The sequence below is a fragment of the Perna viridis genome, chromosome 12 (assembly GCF_037379345.1).
Source record: "Perna viridis isolate PV_CMFRI_1.1 ecotype Kerala chromosome 12, ASM3737934v1, whole genome shotgun sequence".
In the NCBI taxonomy this organism is placed as follows: Eukaryota; Metazoa; Mollusca; class Bivalvia; order Mytilida; family Mytilidae; genus Perna; species Perna viridis.
Genome location: NC_142456.1, coordinates 6,828,450 through 6,851,144, shown reverse-complemented (window position 1 = coordinate 6,851,144; position 22,695 = coordinate 6,828,450). Strand labels below are relative to the sequence as shown.

Here is a 22,695-nt window from a genome sequence, read left to right as displayed (position 1 = left end):
CGATCCATGTTGGTCGCTGTAAAGAGAAATTAAATTAATCCTTTAGTGACGGTAACCAAGAAAATGTTTATCAAGCTAAATAAAATTATACCTCTGTGTTTCATGTAATCCTAGCGACTCGTCACGCCTGGACCCCGGCTGACTTATTTTCAAGTTCACAGACAACAAAAAATACCTCCAAACAGCCCGACATCTTACAAATAGTAGTCAATTTTCGGTGTCCACTAAGTCCAGGTGGTTAATAATATGTTCAATAAAATTTGAGAAAAAATAAGTACATAAAATAAAGTAAAATACCGATTTTCTGGCATGTAACAATAAACAGGGGTATCAGTACGCTTTTGACTGCGTCAATATTTTCGTACCTTTCCGTACTTTAAAAATATCAGATGTTCGAAAATCAGCATTGCAAACGTGCAAGAAGAGGAAGAATTCGACATGTCTGTTTTACATGCATGTATCGTATAATGTTACATATCATTCTACATATTTGAATTACATCATGCATAAATTCATCAACCTTACTTCAATAGAACTTTAGAATTTTAGACATATTTAATATGCCAGAATATGAAATCTTGATATTTACGCAAAGGATCAATTTTGAACTCATCTTGATCGAGAAGAACCGCACGTATTCATTTTTAGTACCGGAATACCGAAGCAAAACGGAACTTTTTAATTGGTTTCTGGAATAAGTGATATAAAAAAAATCGATTTGATATTACTGAACTCCGAGTATCTTGAAACAGGAGTACTCTTTTTTCTATAGTTTCAAAATAAACATATTAATCTTTAGCAATGTGTGGTTAAGTATGGAAAAAAAACTTATTTTAACTTAAGCTTCACTGCTTGAATCACGATATTGAATGGCTTCCCTGGACTGTACCTTAACATTAACCTAAAGAAGACCATATATCAGCATGTGTCATCTCCTAGTACCTAAAATGGCATGGGCGGTAGCTACATGTAGACTTGTAGTGAAGCGCTGGTCATCGGAAGTTGAGCATTTTCAATGACAGCATGGGAAATACTAATGTTTTCTTAATATTGGGGTGTATTTAGAGTATAAAGAGGTAATTATTTCGCTGTTTATAATGTTGTTTTGGGCCAGTCAGGCTGTCCTGTAGTGTGAGGGTGTACTCGTCATTCAATGAAGACCCATGAGCTGACATATTTCATCCCTTTGAGGTTGTTGTCTCTTTGACACATTCAGTATATCCATTCTAGTTATATGATAAATATAGAAATTGAGCCTAAAAGCACAAGAGGATAACTATTGTGGTAATTTTATATGCACAAATTATTTTCTTGTCAGCGATAGTTTCAATTTTTGAAATAATATGAACTCGTACCTATTTCACAGCCATTTGATGAACAGGGCGGTAATTTTTGCAGACGACTGTTTTTTGCATAAAGGCGAAGATTACCACAACCACCCCACAAACACAAGAAGAGATTTTCATAATGTATAAATGCATTTCTTTGTTTTCCATCCCTTTAAAAATCAACAGAAGTATGTTAATATATGATTCTTATATGGAGTCAATGCTTAATACTCCGCGCTTGTATAGATAAGCTCATGATCACAAGCCAACAGGTTATAGTTGACTACGCTTTTTTAGGAGCGTGGCTTGTCGAAGTTCTTTTTCAAAGGGATAAAATATGTCAGATCAAGGCCACCCATGGGTCTTCATTGAATGACGAGTAAACCCTCATTCAATTTTGATTGGTTGCTTTCGGTTTTATAACATGCAGACAAATCCTGATAAATTTCAAGTTTTTGTAGTGGGGAAAAAGACATTTGAGGAAAATCCCTCCATCGAAATTCAAAATTCAGTCCTCACTTGCGAAAAAACGTGGAAATTACCAAGAATAGATATTGGTTATCCGTTAAATTTTGATGATCATATCAGTGTGATCTACAGGAAGATATCTCAGCAACTGAATGTATTAAAAAGACTAGGCTCTTATTTGAATCGTTTACGTAAACTAACTATATTTCATACTTTTATTTTGAGTAATTTCAATGTTTGCCCTTTGGCTTAGCAGTTTTGTACAGAAAAGAATTTTTAAAAAATTGAAAAAGTTCAAGAAAGGGCACTTCGTTTCGTATATGAGGACTATAACAGCTCTTAACAGGAACTCCTCATCAATGCTAGAGTGCCTTCACTGCAGATCAGACGGATAAGAACTATGGATATTAAAATTGTTAATAATATCGCCCCTGTATGTCTAAAAAATATCTGGTAAATGTAAAAGATTCTAAATATTCTTTCAGGTATGTAAACTTATTGGATGTGCCTCAGGTAAAGTCAAGCAGATACGGTAAAAAATCTTTTAAAGTTGCTACGGCAACAGTCTGGAACAGCCTTCCCAACCATTTCAGGACAGAAAACAGTTTTTCTCATTTCAAGAGCCTAATGCTGCTCTGCATGCAGGTAACTTTCTTTTAGATGTCATGCTTATTTTTAGCTATACGTTTTGTTTGGCTTCTGCTTGAATAATAGTACTTCTGCATTAGATTTAGTTTCTGCATGTTTATATACTTTTATGTTTATTTTTCTGCTATAGTATTATGTTTTAATTAGTGCATGCTATGCTTATTTTTGTGCTTGATTATATGTATTGCTTTGTGTGTATGTGTCCTTGCCTTGTTATGTTTTTGTTTTATATTCGGTAAAAAGCTCCTTAGAGCTTGTGTTTGTATTTATGACATGCCGAATCAAAATAAAATGTTCTTGTCTTATCTTACATGTATCTTAACCTGGTTGTTCCCGGCTCTTCCTTCAATCAAAAACTATATATTACAAACGAGGAGATCACTTCCTATACACCAGTATACATTTTGTATACCAAAGTGCCGCTAAAACGTGTCGGTTTTTTTCTAGAACTGAAATATATGATTGGGTTATAAATTTTTCATTTCTTACATTTCTTATGTCAATGGGCTGAAATTTCTGAGGTATACTACATCAATAGGTCATATTTCTACAATTTAATGTATAATTTATTGCCAAGACAAACTTTTCAATTATCACCAATTAATCTTCAGTGTCTGCTGCAGCTAATAGCCATTGGGGAAACAGTCGATTAGGTGACAAAGTGATAAGTTACAGATATATGGGATTTTATCAATCATGTGCCCTTTCTACAACCTCCTGTAGACCTTTGTTTTTATTAATGTTCTCTTAATTCAAAACAATATTAGTTACACAGTAGTAGAAATAGTAATCAAGGGAACCAAGGTTATAGCGGTTATCAAAAGAATGTAATCCAGGGACAAAGACCAGACATGGAAAACAGACATACACAACACGTAAAGTGACTAAAATCACACATACAAAGTAACAAAACAAATGAGCAACTCGGACTCCACTACAAAACGTTAGCATGGTAGGGTAAGCGTCCTCTACTTTTCTAGAAACACCCGCCGAATTGCTCATAAAAAGTCAAGTCCGGTGTAGACAAACGAGGAAAGGAAAACTATAACCAGTTGAATAAATCAGTTTTCATGGTGCAGATGGACACACCATAACGATCCACGAGTTCATGATGACGACCATAAAACTTCTGTAGTGATGACTTCAATCTTGTAGCAACATAACCCAGTTCCAGAAGCCCATTTGTTAGAGTTCTAGCGCGATACAAAAAGTCTGCGTAGTTTCGGCAAGCTCTGGTATAACGTATGAGTTGTGATATGAACACTCCATACGCAGGTGCTGAAGGGATGTTGCCACAGATGAAAGGAAAGTTGACAATTCTGAATGAAATGTCATCACGTTTGTCGTGAAGTTTGGTCAATAGTTTTCTTTTACCATTGGTTTCTAAGTGTAGGTCAAGATATGAGGCTGTCTGTAGTATCCTTTATCTCAAGTTCTTTGGGGTAGATGCGATTATCAAATCCCCGAAATTAGGATTGTTTAAAGATAATATGTCATCTGCATAGCGGAAACTGAGATCTAAGGATCTAGCCAAACGATATTCTTTCTTTCGGATCAGATCAGATATAAAGTCAGCCTCATATAGTGAATGAATAAGTCAGCAAGTAAAGGAGCACAATTTGTTCCCATTGGAATGCCGACCATTTGTTGAAAAAACAAGTTCACCACACTGGACAAATGTGTTGTCGATGAAAAATTCCAGCATTTTGTAAACATTTTCCTCTGTATAATATTTGGAAGATGATTTGGAATTATTTCTAACAAAGTATGAGGAATCTCTATCAAGAACTGCATATTTGTATCTAGGTGTACTATCTTTTTTGGAAAAAACAACGATGTATAATGTTTTTAAATCGGGATTTTAACTGAGTACGGGGAATAGAAGTATACAGTGTTGAAAATCATAGGTTTAAATGCTATTATATTCAGATAATAGTCTTGAACTGATTGTCTCCAAAAGATCTTTCGAATTTTTCGGGATCCACATTGAATTTATACCACTATGGCATCCATAAGAACTTTAAAGTTATAATTCCAATTGATGGAGCGTGGTTCACGGTACTTGGGACCTTTAGAAAGGATATTACGCAGAGATTCGTTTTCGATTATGGTTAAATCTCCCGTAACGACGTGACCAGAAGGACCATATTTGAATGGAGTGTTTTTGCAAGAACAGTCAGGTGGTTTATCCTTGAAGTCCTCAATCTCGAGGTTCTGCAATAACCTTTTATAAATGAAAATTTTGGATGCAGTTGGTGAAGTAGGAATATGAAATAATTTGTATGGATTTGTCTTTGAAATATGGGGGAATTTTGTTGGTAACGTGTTTGTAATGGAGGATGTTAGCCAAATTAATTGCATCTATACCTTTGTTGACAAACGGTAGTAAAAGAAATATTAATGATCGTTTTTCTTCATCTGGACTTTTCACACAAACTGGTTTAAAGTGTCTTTGGAAACTAATATCCAAAATGATGGCTATAAGTCTATATAGTGATGAGGTAGAGTCAGAAACAGGAGTGTCAAGACTTGTTTTGTAATGGGAGTGTAGTAGAGTGAGAGGTATAGAATAAAGTTTAGTTCTAATGTGATAAAGTACAAGAGGTTTTTGTATGAAAGGAAGGAGACCATCTATGGACACATCATGTAACTTAAGTGACGTATAGTGGCAATGGCCAAGACTCCTTTCCCGTCTTGGATTTTTGTCAAATGAATTCATCACATTTATGCTATTGTTATATTGGCTTGAAAGGTTTCCTATACTTTTGATGTTGTCATTGCATCCGTACGGTATTGCAGTATCCAGTACTCCTCTCTTTCCTTACGATAGTTTTACTTAAAACGAGACTGTTCGTAGGATGGTAATTTTTTTTCTAAAATACGAACTTTCATAGAGAGAATATATGAATGTGTATGTATTTCGCGCTAAAAACATATATGAATGGAACTCATTTTCTTGCAGACAAATACATGAATGGGGTTGGTTTTTTTTTCAGTTCCAGCTGCATGCACCCCATGCCAAGTTTTAACCAAAGTGACCCCCCCCCCCCCCACCCCGGTGATATTGCACTCTCTGCTTCAATAAATTGCAGGTTACGTATGGACATCAACGCACTAGTAGTACAGTTACACAACAGGGGAGATCTTCCTCTTCCGGTATAGTGCAGGACCAATGTCACACTCTGGTTCAGAGCATATATATATATATATATATATATATATATATATACAACGTCTCAGAATGTGACGACTCTATTCGCTACACTGCTCAATCGGATCAAATTGATACAGGGAAGATATGTAAACGTAAAGAAAGGTCTGAAAAATTCCCAACGATGTTAGAACTGTCAAATTTGCGATGCAAATATTTGGTCGTTCCCTCCGCGGGACTCAAACTCGTACCGCTGTGACATCTATGGCAACACCGCCTGCACAAAGTCCAGTGCCCTAGACCACTCGACCAGCTAGGCTATATAAAAATATAGCTTTCGCTGGCGGGTCATTCCTCCTCGTAGGATTAATCTAGGGGTGTAACTTAGTACACGATGTATGGTAGTACGGGACAGTTCATATAGATGTTATTATGTAGGATAGAGGATCAAATTAATGATGCATGTCACAACAAATCAATATTATACAACGTCTCAGAATGTGACGACTCTATTCGCTACACTGCTCCATCGGATCAAATTGATACAGGGAAGATATGTAAACGTATAGAAAGGTCTGAAAAATTCCCAACGATATATATATATATATATATATATACAGGTGCCGGTGAAGTCTATACGTACATATGTTTACTGTTACGTAAGAACAGGAGGCAACATCTACTGATCTGGAGTAAGTCCTGTCTTAAAGCTCTCAAGAGTCTGGACTATGACCAAGTTGACTGGGAGCTGGTTCAAATGTCTTATACCGGATGGGAAGAAGGAGCATATGTAGATATGTTCGACAGAAGGGTATGATGTATCTGAGAGGGTGGCCCCTGATGCACAGGTTTGCAGGAGGGAGATATGCTGCTGACGGGATATCAATCAGGTCCGTGTGTTATTCTAATATACATCATAACAAGCTTTGAATATGTTCTTCTGTGTTGTAGTTCTTGTCAGGCAAGGTTGGTGATCATCTGGTTGGTGCAAATAGTGGTTCTGTAGTCACCGATGACATATCTAGCTGTCCTTCTTTGTACTGCTTCTAACTAGTTGATGTTTGTGGTTGTGTGAGGATCCCATACTGGAGACCTGTATTCCAGGATTGATCATAGTAGGGTCTTGTAACATTGTGATTTAATACCTCAGGAAGCTTAAGCTATAGTTTATGACATTGACATGGTCCTTCCAAGAGATTTTTTCAGAGATGGTGACACCAAGATATTTGCCTTTCTTTACAAATGATAGGTTTTGCCCTTTGATGTTGCATGTGCTATTTATTGGTGTCTTTTTTGTTAGTGATCCGGATTACCTCGCATTTAGATGGTTTGAATGACATCTGCCAGTCCTGTTCCCATAGTTCTAGATTCTGTAGGTCCTCTTGTAGTATGGCAACATCATTAGGTGTTTTGATTTTTTTTGTACAAGAGACTGTCGTCAGCAAAGAGTCTGGTGGTGGATTTTACTCTCTCTGGCAGGTCATTGATGTATCCATCAAAGAGAGAAGAGGTCCTAGTACAGATCCCTGTGGCACTCCAGAGGTATCGGATGTTGATGATGAAGAGTGGCCATCAATTATAACACTGTGGCTTCGTTCTTCTAGGAAGCTTTGAATCCATTTCTTCAACAGCCCACGGATACATGTACTATAGTGGTCAATCTTGAGAAGGAGACGTTGGTAAGACACTTTGTCAAAGGCTTAATTTGCTGAAGTCTATTTATTCGCTTGCATCTATGCCACCTGCAAGATCCTCTACGGTGAGGATCAGTTGTGATTCACAGGATTTTCTTTTTCTGAAGCCATGTTGTTGGTCTGCAAGGATGTTGTGTTTGTCAAGATGTTTCGTGGCTTGACTGTGGATTACATGTTCCATTGTTTTGCAACAAACAGATGATAGCGAGCACCGCAAAGCGGTGTGAGTTCTACGGTTATTACGTGTACTTTCTAAATTTCCCTTTAGCTTCCCCAATATACTGACGAAAAAAAGTCAGGTCCCGGAAGTAACAAAAATTGACTGCATTTACGGAGAAAATTCATTGCTTCCTTTCCACTCTTTCTGTAACCTGGAAGCCCGGGTAATATTTTTGTTCCACAAGTTTGTTTCAAATATAAAATATCGCTAATGATGTTGACCAGGGAACCAGATTACTGTTTTGTTGTCAAGAAACTATTCCGCCATGGAAAAGAATATAGCTCCGATTATATTATCAAAATCGAAGCATAGCTTTTAGACATTGCCTACTCCATATTAGTGAAATTGGTCGTTAGTTGGCGGAGTCAGTCATGTTTCCTTTCTTGAAGTTTGGTGTTACTAGGTTACTAAGGGCTTGCTTCCAATCATTTGGTACAGGGTATCCCGGAATAAAGATGCTTGATGTATCATGGTTGGAGTTTTGGAACGATCTTCACTAGTAAAGACACTGCTGAATTCGCTATATATGGGTTTGATATACCATAATTTCTCTTCAGAAGAGGGACACCACTGCTATCACATTTCTTGTCGTTCTAAAATATAATAGTCTTTCTTGAGGGAATTTACCTTGTCTTGTATGTAATCATGCATGTAGTAGCGCCGATAAAGACGATAAGAATATCTTTTTAACTTAATAACCACATGAACAATATAATATTGATGCTGAGCAATTAAGCCCGTTTAGCGCGTTCAGTGCTTTGATTTACACAGAAATGCGGAAAAGTCAAGAGAATTTCCGGATACCAAATTTGGAAACCACGCATGCGCTTTATCACTTTTCTGCTACCGGGTACCGGCGTTTTGACAGGTAAGGATTTCGTTCAGGTTTTTTAAGATTAAAACACAACTGTTGATAGTAGTATACTTATCGATATAAAAAAAATTATCAGCTTTATATCTGCAACTGTTTTGCACCACATGACATATTGTTATTATCTTTGCATAAAATTATTTTTGGTACGTGTCCTTCATAAAATAATGGGCAATAAAGCATGACGAATTATATTTTATCCTCAGACTGTTCACAACTGACCGGTTAAATAAACACGGTCTGTATTTTTCAGTTGTAAATTGTTTAACTCAAACCAAAATGCGCATTTGTCCCCGGACGTAACATGACCTTCGAATGACTCGTCGTGTCAAGGTCGTGTAGATTTGTACATGTTTCATTACATTCATCTGGCTCCGTATCAAAAGCTTGTCGTCGTCATTGGGTGAATTGTTACCTTCAAGTTATTGAAATGATTTATATTTTACTTCAGGTTTTGTTATGTTTAGAAAACTTATAAATCTGAGGATTGTGTTAATCTTTTTACTATGAAAATAAATTAGAGGTGTTCCTAGTAAATATCTTGTCGGGTACAATTATTTCGGGTTTGATTAGACCACAGTAAGGAGCGAAATTGTAGCTTTAAAGTGTGTGAATGTGATTTATTTTCTTGCAGCTTCAGCACTTAATCACCAGCCAAAATGAAAGTTGGAATCAATGGGTAAGTCAGTTCATTTTAGTCAGTTTAGATTTTTACTTAAGGCCTAAGGTCACCAATGGTTTTTCCTCCTAGTGTTATTTTTCCCGGGTACATTCACTCTGAGTGCTTGCCTGTGTTCCAAATAGATTCCGAATTTAGGGTCTGGAAGTGTCTTGTGGAGTTGATGAATATTGCTACGATCTCCAGCTTGTTTTTAGTTTCTTCTGTTGTTTTGCCATCTAATGGTGTAAGTAGTCTGGTCATGTTCATTTTTTCTAATTCCTATATCGTTTTAGACTCTTTTTAGCATTTTTTGTCCTTGGGTTGCTGATTCAATTTGCCCACAGTGGCAAAGTGGCTAAGAGTTCGTTTGTCCCACACTTTTGTACAAACAATTATACCACTTTTATTTTGTATGGTTGTCTTCTTGACTTACTTTTATTTTATTAATGAACACAAGTAGAATATCTGTTCTTGTAAAATTTATGTATGTTTTATCATTTTGAACTCTGTCTTTTAATAGATTTGGCCGTATTGGTCGTTTGGTCATGAGAGCAGCTATTGACAAGGGTGTTTCTGTTGTTGCTGTAAATGATCCATTCATTGATTTGGACTACATGGTAAGTCTTAAACTACATTGCAGTCAAGCCAAGGTTTGAAAAAAATACTGGACATTGGTCCTGTAAATTAGTGTGATTCACTGGTCGGAACATGATTATATACATGTATGACACTGTACTTTACTGTGTCTTTAACAAAACATTTGTGGTCCTAATGAAATTTATTTTGGTTTTGATTGTTGGAACAGACTGACTTTGTGCATGTACATGAATATATGGTTTAAATAAGCTTTCAAAAATTAGTCAGTCATAACCATTTATGGTTCTACTGTTTTTTTTCTCCCAGGTCTACATGTTCAAGTATGATTCTACACATGGCTGTTTCAATGGCACTGTTGAGGCAAAGGATGGTAAACTTATCATCAATGGAAATGCTGTTGCAGTATTTGGAGAGTGAGTTGTTGTTTAATATTTTTAACTAAGTTCAAATGTACACTATGTATTTTTTTTACAAGTACAGTACAGCTTGCTGCATAGTCTGATAACACCTGGCATCCAATGCCCCTTTATTAACAGGACCCCATTCCACAGCATCACCACTCCCCGTGCAGGTCCGGGTGTTAAAAGAATAGGCCTGCAGCAGCGCTAAGCTTGTCGTAAAAGGCGACTAAATAGTGCTCAGAAACCTAGCCGGGGTCTAGGCGCTCTGCCCACAGAGCAACTGGGATGTGTGCCCCAGGTGGTGGAATGGGGTACCCCTGGCGTGTTACATGCTGGGGTTTTCTGGCTATAATACGGAAAACCTGACCGCAAACCATAGTGGTGCACCGTGTTGGGAAAGATGCCACGTTCCTCGCACGTTAAAGAACCCTGCTGTGGTATTGGATAGGAGTAGGAAACTTTGCGCTCCGCCACAGGAGGCTAAATTGCCCGACCTTACCCATCCCCCTTTTTCCAGTGGCAATCAAAATTTGTCAACCCTATTATCCTTGTGACCCATCCTTTCTTTTTTCATTTCATGTTCATTTTATCATCCATTTCATGTTCATTGTCTGAATATAGCTGAAATATTGCTGCTCGGACGTTAAACCCCAACAAACAAACAAACAGCATCACCACTGGTTCTAATATACAACAGGAAATGACTAACTCAACAGTACAGGTAAAATGTTTTTTCAACAGTGAACAGATGACTACCCTCTGTGTTAGGTGTCATTTATAGAGTAGTTCAGGTCAATGTTACATTTGGGTCATACAAAATAGCATGAGAAGAAAAAAATCATTTTTTTTTAAATAAATGCATTTCATGTTTTGGGTTTACATGTATATGTTATTATACATTCTAGAACTGAAAGCAGTAATTAAATATTTTTTTTAGATTTATTCCATAATTATTATGAATTTTAATGTTAATATAATTATTAAGAATAATGTTAGAACATTTTTTTTTAAGAATGAATTTCCATTTGCAAATGCTGCATATAATTTTGATCAAGTCAACATTGAAAGAATTGGAAAGAACTTTTTAAGTGTTTAAATTCATGTTGCATATTCCAAAATGTGACCAAAAATTTTAAAGCTGCATTAGCTGTCATTTTCGTAAATTTTTGTTTCTGTTGAAATATGCCTTAACTTTGAATTATTTCTACGAAATTGTATGATTTCATTTAATATCCACAAATAAAATGTGTTAAATACATGAAATAGATGTCTATATATTTATTGTCTTGCAAGACAAAAAATCTACCTAGATAAATGTGACTTCTGGTGACCTTAATCCACGCATGTGCTGCATTTTTAAAAACAAATCTGATTGCAAAGCTAAAGTGGTTAATCAGTGGCAAGGAAGGCCGTCGGACTCCAGGCATAAAAGAAAAAAGTTTATAATGCAAGGATCCTTTTGAAATTTACGTATTAAGATATAATGTGGCACAAATATGGTCAGTAACTGTCATTATTTATTTAAAAACTAATCAAGAAGTAGATGAAATGAAATGTAAACAAGACACATGCTTACCTGTGTATCCGTTCTTGTTATTTTTTTACCAAGGTTATAGTATTTTTAACCTAGGTTAATGTCCTGTCTGCAATCTTCGGAAATAAAGGCGAAAAATAATTAGATCTGAGCTATCGATCTTCTTTGATTAAAAATGTTAGGTTTTATCGACATTTATTGCTTCGATTGCATTACTTCAAACTTATTTCATTTTATCAGCAAAATTCAGTAGAATCAAAACTGAACAAATTTGGCAGCTAATGCAACTTTAAGAATTAATATGGAAAAAAATATGCACATCAAATTTTACAAATAAACAGTGAATTAAATTTATTTAATGCATAATAATTACAGAGTTCTAGCTAGGATTTGAAAATAGAAGGGCGCAGTGAAGAGAGTGCTTTAACGCATAGCATGTTTTTTTGCTAACTTTTGAAAATGAAGGTCGCATCATAATTTGCAAACTGAGTAAATTTGACTGCATGATAAATATATGCATGACACCCTTATTGTATTGAAAGACCTTTCTCAGATGACCAAGTGCTTTTAGAAAACAGATACATCTTATATAACACATATTTATAGAGGTGAATAGTTGAAAATGTATTACTGAGGCCTTAAGTTCCCCTATGAAAGAGTTAAGAATTCAGTTTCAATATGATCAGGATGTTGTGTGGACAAAATTTGTCAATGTTCGAGCATTGAGGCAACATGTTCACTCTTGGTGGTGATAAGGGCAAGTGATTCTTTACATTTACGACATACTATGAGGTGAAATGTTACAAATATTCAATGTAGCTGCAATTAAATATCAAGATCTTGAGTCTGTAGAAGGAATATTATTTCCTATTACTATTACAACTTAAGTAAAATGTCCTTTACTGTTGAAGATATAGGAAATTTTTAAAATATTGAGATTATAAGGGAGGTCACTGACATTTTGAATGAACAAACATGTGCAACATGCAATTGTTTACACCAGTAGTTCTATGTAATTTAGACCTGTTAACTTGAAAATATTTGTAAAATTAATTGTGCAGTAGAAATTCATTATTAACCAATGGTTGGCTGTCCATCAAATTGTTATAGATCCAATCAGGATTCATTTTCTACTTGTCATTATCGGATAACCCTGGTCAGCTAATTGATCACCAATAATTACCTGAGGTTTACCTGAGGGTTAATTACGACACAATGTAGTTAATGAAGGTGACACTTCTTAATTGGCTTGTGCTAATTTATTAACAAGAGTGGAAATCTTAAAGGGCCATTCAGATAATTGTAAATGGGTACTAAAGGGGTACTCAATAGGGGCAGAGGGATGCAGACGTGATAGGGGCGGGGTGCGGCACCCCTCCATTTTGTCCTAGCTAGGACACTGAATTATTACCCCAAGTTAAGACTTGTTTTGTTGCAAACTCAATTTACTGTTGCTTTCTAAAATTTTCTATATGCATATTCAAAATCCTAAATAATATCTGAATCCTATTATTCAGAAAATACAGGCTGTTATGTCACAATCAATGTTCATTCCAGAAAATTGCAAAAGGGAGCTAGTTGCCCCCTTGACAGCATAACAGGGAGTCATTTTCAGAAAAAAGGGGGCCAATATGGCAGTATGTTAAGGTGTCATTTTCAAATAATTGGAAAGATTCAACCAACTAAAAAGTTAACCTCAAGTTGGTATACACTTTGTAGCTTCATTTTAGGTTAAATCAATAAAAAGAAATACTAGTATATGTTGTCTTTTTATAATGGCATTGTGTTGATACAAAGTTAAATTCAATATGATGTTGCAGCTCCACTTTAAATCTTTCTGTTCTTATCGGGATCATATCCAACCTGGCCCAGGCCAACAGACAATGAACAGTTTCGTCTTAATTCAAAATTCTCAACCAAAGGTTTGCCAGATTTTAAACTTGGCATGATTGTTCCTTAGGGTCTTCTGCACAAAATGACTGTTGGGATTTTTGATCCATGAAAAAATATGGCCGCTGTTACTAAAAATAGAACATAGGGGTCAGATTGTAGTTTTTTGCAAGTAACTCAAAAAACGTTGCCTTTAGCAAATTTCTGGGTGAGTAATATTGTTCAGCATCATGAGACGGACCTATGCCAAAATTTTCAAAACAATTGGTCAATGATGTAGTAGTTACGGCCTTTGAAACAGTTTTTTTTTTGGCATTTTTCGCATGTGCAACTTCGAAAATCTTCTTCTCAAAATCCATTGCACAGAATTCAATGAAGGTTAGCATATATGTTCCTTAGGGTATCCCACACAAAATGAATGTTGGGATTGTTGATTCATGAAAAAACATTGCCGCCTTACTAAAAATAGAACATAGGGGTCAGATGGCAGTTTTTTGCAAATAACTCAAAAACCATTGACTTAAGCAAATTTCTGGCGTGGGTAATATTGTTCAGCATCATGAGAGGGACCTATGCCAAAATTTTTAAAATGATTGGTCAACTGATATGGAGTTATGGTCCCTGAAACATTTTTTTTGTATTTTCACATGTGCAACTTTGAAAATCTTCTCAAAATTCATTGCACAGAATTCAGTGAAAGTTGATATATATGTTCCTTAGGGTATCCCACACAAATTGACATATGGGATTTTTGATTCATGAAAAAAACATGGCCATTATTACTAAAAATAGAACATAGGGTTCAGGTGGCAGTTTTCTTGCAAATGTCTCAAAAACCATTGCCTTCATCAAATTTCTGGTGTGGGTAATATTGTTAAGCATCATGAGAAGGACCTATGCCGAAATTTTCAAAACCTTTCATTGACTTATGTAGGAGTTGCGACCCCTGAAACAGTTTTTTTTTTGTTGTTTTTTTTTTCACATGTACAACTTTGAAAATCTTCTTCCGTAAAACCATTTATGATCATTGAATGAAAATAAGCATAATAGTTCTTGAGTGTATTGTGCTCAAAATGACTGTTGTGATTTTTAATCCGTGAATAGATATGGCTGCCTATACTAAAAATGGAACTTAGGGGTCATAAGACAGGTTTTGAAAAAAATCAAAAATTGTTGCCATTAGCAAAATTCTGGTTCAGGTCATGAAAATGCTATGAATAATTTTAGTTGATTTTAACTTAGCTTGTCTCATTCCTCAAGTTTTTCAAGTAAGCAAATTGATAACCAGTTGAGCGATTCAGGCTCTCTTGAGCCTCTAGTTTTGATTTTTATTAATTTATTGTGCTATTATTTTCAGTTTCATCTTGAGTACAAAAATGGAGAACCATAACCTTCAAATTTATAACTTTCAAACTAATTTTTTAAATTTTTCTAAATTCGAAAATAAAAGCATTTTGTCTCCATTTTGAAAGAAAAGCAAAAAATACAACTTTTTTGTGATTTTATAAATATATCTTTTATTGGAATGACTATTCAGTATCCTGATATGTTCTGATAAATTAATTTGAGATAAATACTGTAATCTGATTGGTCAAAATAATTTTGTAATATCTCAATGGATAAAAAAAATTGACACATCCCTATTCAGTTAAATTCAGAGCTACTTTTCTCATGTTTAAAGATAAAAATATGTTTTAAAATTAATTCATAAGAATTGGCTATCATAAAAATTTTGTCTATTGGAAAATAACATAAATTTTCCGTGTATATATTTTGTTTTTTGCACTTTGCGCAATAAAAATATGCACATGGAAAATTTATGTTATTTTAATATATTTCTTTAATATATTATTCTTAAATAAGCCATAATAAGGAGGATAAAGTAAATATTCTTGTCACTATTTTTATGATAAACCATTGAATTAATTTCTTCACATTTTTTTTTGTGTCATAAAATTTTAATCATAACTTAATAATATTTCACTAATTACCTTTTTACCTTAGCTACTTGTTCCTGTCAAGGGAAACAGGTAAAATTTATCGGAGATAAAACAACTCATCAATTAATTGATGAGTTGCATATTAGAGATTACAGAGGTAAACTTCTAAGAGTAGTGCCAGGTATTGGAGGTATTCCAGGCATTTATCAGACTATGCTGCGAGCTATACTGTACAGAACAGCATGTTCTTCCTACTACAGGAAAAATTAGCAATGACCTCTGCAGACCTACATGTATTACTCCTTCTTGTAATTCAGTGTATTAAATCACTGGCTAGCAGGGTGTTTAAATTTTCATATGGCATGAACACTAGTCTCAGTGCAAATCTGCAATGCTTTTTAAGTTGTATTACACTAATTTGCATAAAGTGGTTGCATTTATTACAGTGTTCTAAGGTTTCCCTATTCTGTCACCTTTAGCAAGTAGAAAATTTCCATTTTTGAAAGGATTTTAAGTTTGGATAACAGACTTTAAATGTTGGCATGTAAATTTTCTTAGGAAATTTTCTAAAATCTCAGAACACTGTTTGTTAATGGTAGCAGTGTAAAAGCTGTGATAGCAGATTAATTTCTGTGCAGGAGGTCTGAAAATTTGAATGTTTGAACTGCAGTTCATGGAATATTTATTTATGGTGTTTCCAAAATTTGTAAATGATTGAAATTGAGAAAATATTTAACTTTATTAAATCATCAATCCTATCATTTGAGAGGAAGTTTGAAAACACATTTCAGTACACTTACAATGTACAAGTAAAATCATCTTTTGTGTATTGGGTAGCATATCCTATCATCAATACTAATTCAAACTTAAACATGTTAAAAGCAGATAAATTGCTTAACAACATCCACATAGTTTTCCCCAGTATGATAATAAATGATAATAATTAACGTTATACATGTACATATTGTACAAGATTCATGTTGCATGATTTTAAAAATATTCATGTACATGTACCTTTATGTATACTATAACATTGCCATGAATGTGCATGTGTATTGTTAATATTAATTATTCTTATAACTAACAAAGTTATGATTTGTGCATTCTGGTGTTCAGAAGCATATAATCTAATCAGATGAATAAGGAACATGCAGAGATTGAGATTGTAAGCTTGGCTTGGGGGCAAACAGTGTTCTGTAGACCATTTATTATGCTTATCACATACATTTTCCAGAGAAAAATATTTTGACGACTCAAGAACTCAAAATTTTAATCTTAATCAGGGATTTTGTTGATCACTAATTAACATTTAGAAGTGTATTATAATTTATTTTAAGATGTACATCATTATGTTCATGCTGCAGGTATAAGGCAGAAAAGGTCTATTTATATAACAACTTATATTTACTACCTTAGTATTTAAATTTATTTATTGTTAGTACTCACCATTGATCATGTACATGGAGTGATTAGTTATTGTCTGGATTTGAACTAGAACACATATAATACTTAGTCACTGAACCATTTGTCTGAAAATTGTCTCATTTTTTTCTAAATTTAGTAATGTATTTAATTTGAGTGCAGAGACTACCAACAAAATTGTATAGGATCTAAAGTATTAGGTACTTAGGTATTTAACTCTCTTATAAAAGTGCTTCTATAATTAGATTGAACCCTGCCTAATTTCTACATTAGTTTTAAATGCAAGAGTTATAGAGATTTCTCGTAGCAAATGTAGCATGGGCTGCACCATATTTATCTTCAAGCATGATGCCTCAGGCCTCATAAATTTTATATAGCACCCAGTTGACCAGTCTAGGAAGTAGTTGAATGGGCACCCATTCATTCAACCTTGGCAACCTCACACTAAGTTGAAAGCTGATAATTGCAAGATTTAGAATTTGAAGTGCCCTCATGTCAGGCGGGGTATCGTCAAAATAACCTTTAGTTTATGACATGGTGGAGTGCCCTCCAAATTCATAAATTACCATGCCTTCACAAATTTGTGGAAACATTAGGTAATGATATTTTTGCTATTGATGGTTGATTTCTTCTGTAATAAGAGGAGAACTAATCTCTTATCTGTTACTGCTTATAATCCCCTGAATGGACGAAACTTTCACAGAATAGTATTCCCATTGTCAACCTTTTATTTTAGATTTTTATCAAAATCCATTTGAAGGTCATTTTGTAAATAACTGCATATTATCAATTGTGGGAGTTTGGGGTATTAAGTTTTTCTAGTTTTGTAAGTGATAGTGGTGTCTGTCTGTACTTCCTAGTGGGAATATTGCCGTATTTACTCATCAGTATTTTTGTTAGTACCGGTTTATTCAAATGATATATTTGAATATATGCTTTGTATTTCAGGAGAGACCCAGCTAACATTCCATGGGGAGCTAATGGTGCTGAATATGTTGTAGAATCCACTGGTGTCTTCACAACAAAAGACAAGGCTTCTGTATGTAAAATAAAAGGTTTTTAGACTGACCTGAATTTTTTTTAGAAACATGTTTCATGATGATGTTATTAGATATTTTTTTCCATCTTCTGACAATATTTACCTACTGTTTTGGGAAGCTGGTCCTGGATCAGTGCAATCAGGAAAAAGTGTGTGTAAGTTTGGGAAATGATTTATATATATGTTCACTATGGCAAAGATTTTTATACAGTATTTTAAGAATATTTCTCCATTAAAATCCATGATAAAGACATGCATTGAAGTCCATGAGGTGACTTCTAGATTAAACATTTGATACAGAAGAGTGGTAAGAGAATTTTGAACATCTCATTAATATCTATTTAAGTACCAATCCACATAAAATTCAGACACTGCCAATGGTAAAGTGATTCATGGTGAAGAAAAACCCTCCAAACAAACAGTCCTTTTTCAGTTTAAATATGCTATACTTTCACATAACAACAATCTTAAAATCCTACATTCATCTTCCACTGAAATCAACCGAATGAACCCAAATCAAGAAAGATAAGCATGCACAAAACTTCAGATTACCTCATTATTAGGAATTTTGTGAATTTTGGAGCCTATTTCTCTTTGGGAAGGGACTCATGATAATGGTTAGAATGTCATTCCCAATATAATTTTGTCTCAAAACTTATGTTTGTTCATATGTTTAAATCATGGGTAAAATCCTTGGACAATCTGACATGTCTGACAAAAAAATCTTTTGTATTTTCAGGATTTTACCAGTTGTATAGAAAAAAAAAATGACTTGTGGGAGGGTAAAACGTCTCAGACCCTAACTTATTTAAATGCAATTTGTATAATGGGAAAAATAATGAGCTGAAGGGAATTTTATTGACCAAGACCAATGTCACACTTGTAACATATGATTTATGTCTTTAATTTACATAGGATTAAAGGAGATACTTTTTTTTCATTTCAGGCACATTTCAAGGGAGGTGCTAAGAAAGTTGTCATTTCTGCTCCATCTGCAGATAGTCCTATGTTCGTAATGGGTGTCAATGAGGAAAAATACACCAAAGATCTCACAGTGGTCAGGTATGGAGTACTAACAATGTGATAGTACATATTATTATAATTCATGTCAATTTTCAGACTTTGATTGTTTCAATGTGAGTGTAATATTCTGCTCTATCCCATGTCTAAGAGGGTGATAGTTTTTTGTCTATTAGCATTTTATGAAAAAATAAACTGGTTTTGGCCAAAATTAGGTACCAGTTCAATCATTGTCAGTAATCAATATGCGCAACATCCATAACAATTACTGATGTAACATTGATTAATAAATGAAATTCAACAGACGTTAAATTTTTTTATAGTTAAAATGTCAAATCTACTACGAGTCTGTACTCAAACATTTCCAATTGTATTGTTAAATTAAAAGGTGACCCAGTTTTGAACTGGAAGTGTTCAACTGAGAATTTATGCCATTATTGATAAATTTCCATATGCTGCATTCTTGACCTGTTTTTGTTTTTGCTTTGTTTTGTTGTTAATTCTACCTTATAAAGACTTATGGTTACAGTTAGATTAAATAACTATATAAGAGATAAAAACAAATAAAGCAAACGAACAAATGAATAAAATAATCTTATTGACATTTCTGTTTGTTAGCAGAGAAAAGGTCTGTCACCGATACACTGAATTATGGCCACAAAAAGGGGTGTGATTCAGTTGATGTTTACAGTTTCCAATAAATGCAAACTTTGAAAAAAATAAACCAATTTTAATTATGAAAATTAAGACAATAGATAAGCATACAAAACTGATTGTAAGGGCTTACTTTGAAAAAGAATGATAATGGCACATCAGAGAGTTTGTTAATCCTTGAAAATACATTGTCACCTTCGGCTACACCTCTGTACAATTTTTTGGGGGTAAAAAACTGCTGTATCACTCTCTAAGCTATAATGTATACACACATTGTGTTATTAGGTTCTTATATGAGTCCCTATTGAGATATGGCATTTCTTTTGCAAGATACTTTGTCTTTGAATTTTCAACTATATTTATTTCAGCAATGCATCTTGCACAACCAACTGTTTAGCTCCCCTTGCTAAAATTATCAATGATAAATTTGGAATTATTGAGGGATTAATGACAACAGTCCATGCCATCACAGCTACACAGAAGACCGTTGATGGACCAAGCATGAAGGACTGGCGTGGTGGCAGAGGAGCCGCTCAAAACATCATCCCATCCTCAACAGGAGCAGCTAAAGCTGTCGGCAAAGTCATTCCAGAACTGAATGGGTTAGTAAATAGTGTCTATAGTATAAGACAGTTGTAGGCTTTGTTGCTGTTTATACACAAATTTTTTAGGGGGCATAAAGAGAAATCCATTCTAATCATAAGTGCTTTATACAAAATAAGTAAAACAATCTTTTCTTTATTTCCTGTGTGTGAATTCAGTAAACTCATTAGTATGGCAATCAGTTATCACTTCATGATGAGGACTAGTGATTGATTTTAATTCAATTTTATCTATCAAAATATTACTGCCTAACAACTGGAAATATTTCTTTCATTTCATTAACTTACTGGTATGACGTTGAGGGTATCACTTCCAAATGACTATTGATCAATTTTAATTTCAGTAAACTCACCGGTATGGCATTCAGGGTACCTGTACCTGATGTATCAGTTGTAGATCTTACAGTCAGGTTACAAAATGGAGTAAGTGTGCTTTACATGTGAACCGTTTCTTTAAATCAAACCTTCATCCAAATATCTCAACTTTGCATGTATTATCACTAAAACATTTATAAATTTCAACAACCCTTTTCTCCTTCCTTAATAAGCTATCAAGATCAGTTTTGATGCTGCAAGACGTCAATGTATAAGATAAAACTGCACCCAGAATCTTAGTCACTTAAAAAGTGCATTCCAATTAAATTATTCTAAGAACTGTTTCAGTTTTAATTGTGTTCTTGACTTGTAATATACTTTTATGTTAGGCATCTTATGATAACATCAAGAAAGCCATCAAAGAGGCTTCTGAGGGTCCAATGAAGGGAATCATGGGATACACTGAAGATGACGTCGTTTCTCAAGATTTCCGTGGAGATAACAGGAGCAGCATTTTTGACGCAAAAGCTGGCATTGCACTGTCGGAAACCTTTGTTAAACTTGTTTCATGGTAAGTTCTATAGATAAAAGGTCTTCACTATAAATAAGATTTAAAGAGAGAGATAGTATCTCAATAATTTGCTTGGAAATTCTGATTTCCTGCTTTCTAAAGTTTTTATTGATTGAAAATCAAAGATCAGAAATTTATTGAAATCCTTTATAAACAAACAAGAAGTACACTTTTTTCCTCATTCTCAGCAAGTGTTTGAGTATGTCTAACGCACATGATTAAAAATTGAGATTTTTTCCCCAGGAGTAGTATCCCTCAATGTCAATGTTCTTAAAATACTACAATTTCCATGTGTGAAACTTCTAATACTTCAGTGTAGTAAATACTTAGAGATTACCAAAAGGTCTTCGTCAACAAGTGTAAACACACCTTGAGTAAGCTCTGAAAAGTCACATCAAACATCAAAAGTTGTAAAATCCACAGTTACAGAACAATGACATTTCTTTAAATTAAACTGAAAAGTAATGTGATGACACAAAGACACATTAATAACCAACATCTTCTGGCTGTAGACGGATCCATGAAATCTGTGGTGGGGTTAAAGTAGTCTTTTATAGCCTTAGTCATCCCTCTTCAATGTAAGGTAAAAAATGAACTAAAACAACAAGTACACCATAAAATTCACTCAATGATACATTTAATTCACTCCATGGAAGACCTCAACATAAAACATACTGACAAAATGAGATATCCACTTAAAGAACACTCTCAGTTACTAAAAAGATAGCCCAGAACATATAAAATTGAAAGAAAAGATAAATTAGCCAGTCTGTCCTGAATGAAAAATACAGAATCTTGTACTGCATACTTGAGGAAGTTAAATTATTAAGCATGAAGCTTGCTGAGCATTGTAAAAATGAAAAAAAATTAACTGTCAGGAGTATGGAAATGTGATTAGACACATACTGCAGTGCAAGAATTTTATTATTTTCATATGCACCTTACCTTGGCAACATCCAAAACAAATGGTAAGAGAGGTAAATGGTTTTTCTTACCCAGATGTGAGAATTAACATTCACTTTTTTTTAACCTGCAGGTATGACAATGAATATGGATACAGCTGTAGAGTAATTGATCTACTTAAACATATGTCTAAAGTAGACAGTGCTTAGACTTTCCCTCAAGATCTTGCTTTTGTTTTTTTACATCAACGCTGATCAAATTGGAATCCTGAGACAAAGGTGTTTTTTAGTGCTAAATTGACTGTTGGTGATATATTTAATGTTGGGTATCTGTTGTTTGTTTTTTTTTTTTATTGATTTAGATCTTTTAATCCTTGATCAGTATGCCATAATAAACTGTAGAAATATCTCGGTCAGTTTTATTGAGATTAAAGACGTTTGTTTTGGTTTTGTTTGTGTTAGTATTTTAATGGAGAGAGAACATTTGATCCATATTCTGTGTGTTATCATTTTATGATGAAGTTACAGAACTAAACTGAAAGAGTTGTTGGACATAATTAAAATTAAGCATACACATTTATAAAGCAGTTTTGACATTTCGAAGAGTGTGTCTGTCAGTCTTTTGTATTCCACATTTGACACCAGCCTTTGGAAATATTTGTTTTCAGTTAACACATTCCAGTCTTGTGGGTTTAAGTAAGCAGGTAGAGAAAAAAGTCAATTCAAATGGATCTGATTCTATCAAGAATCTTTCCATTATGTTAAAT

General features: G+C 34.2%; 1 protein-coding gene across 2 annotated transcripts; it reads left to right on the top strand.

Annotated features, from left to right (window-relative positions):
- Positions 1–8,331: 8,331 nt before the first annotated feature.
- LOC148601010 (glyceraldehyde-3-phosphate dehydrogenase-like) lies at positions 8,332–22,376 on the top strand. 2 transcript variants are annotated; one of them, XM_088554555.1, is made up of 10 exons: positions 8,332–8,377; positions 9,015–9,059; positions 9,562–9,658; positions 9,945–10,051; positions 17,774–17,864; positions 18,811–18,926; positions 19,907–20,140; positions 20,485–20,563; positions 20,845–21,026; positions 22,063–22,376. In XM_088554555.1, exons 2-10 carry the CDS (start codon positions 9,040–9,042, stop codon positions 22,136–22,138), a joined length of 1,002 nt encoding a protein of 333 aa, XP_088410681.1. In that variant the 5' UTR covers positions 8,332–8,377; positions 9,015–9,039; the 3' UTR covers positions 22,139–22,376. The 2 variants fall into 2 exon arrangements, with proteins under 2 accessions (XP_088410681.1, XP_088410682.1); XM_088554556.1 differs by lacking the exon at positions 8,332–8,377 and adding an exon at positions 8,718–8,783.
- The last annotated feature ends 319 nt before the right edge of the window (positions 22,377–22,695 follow it).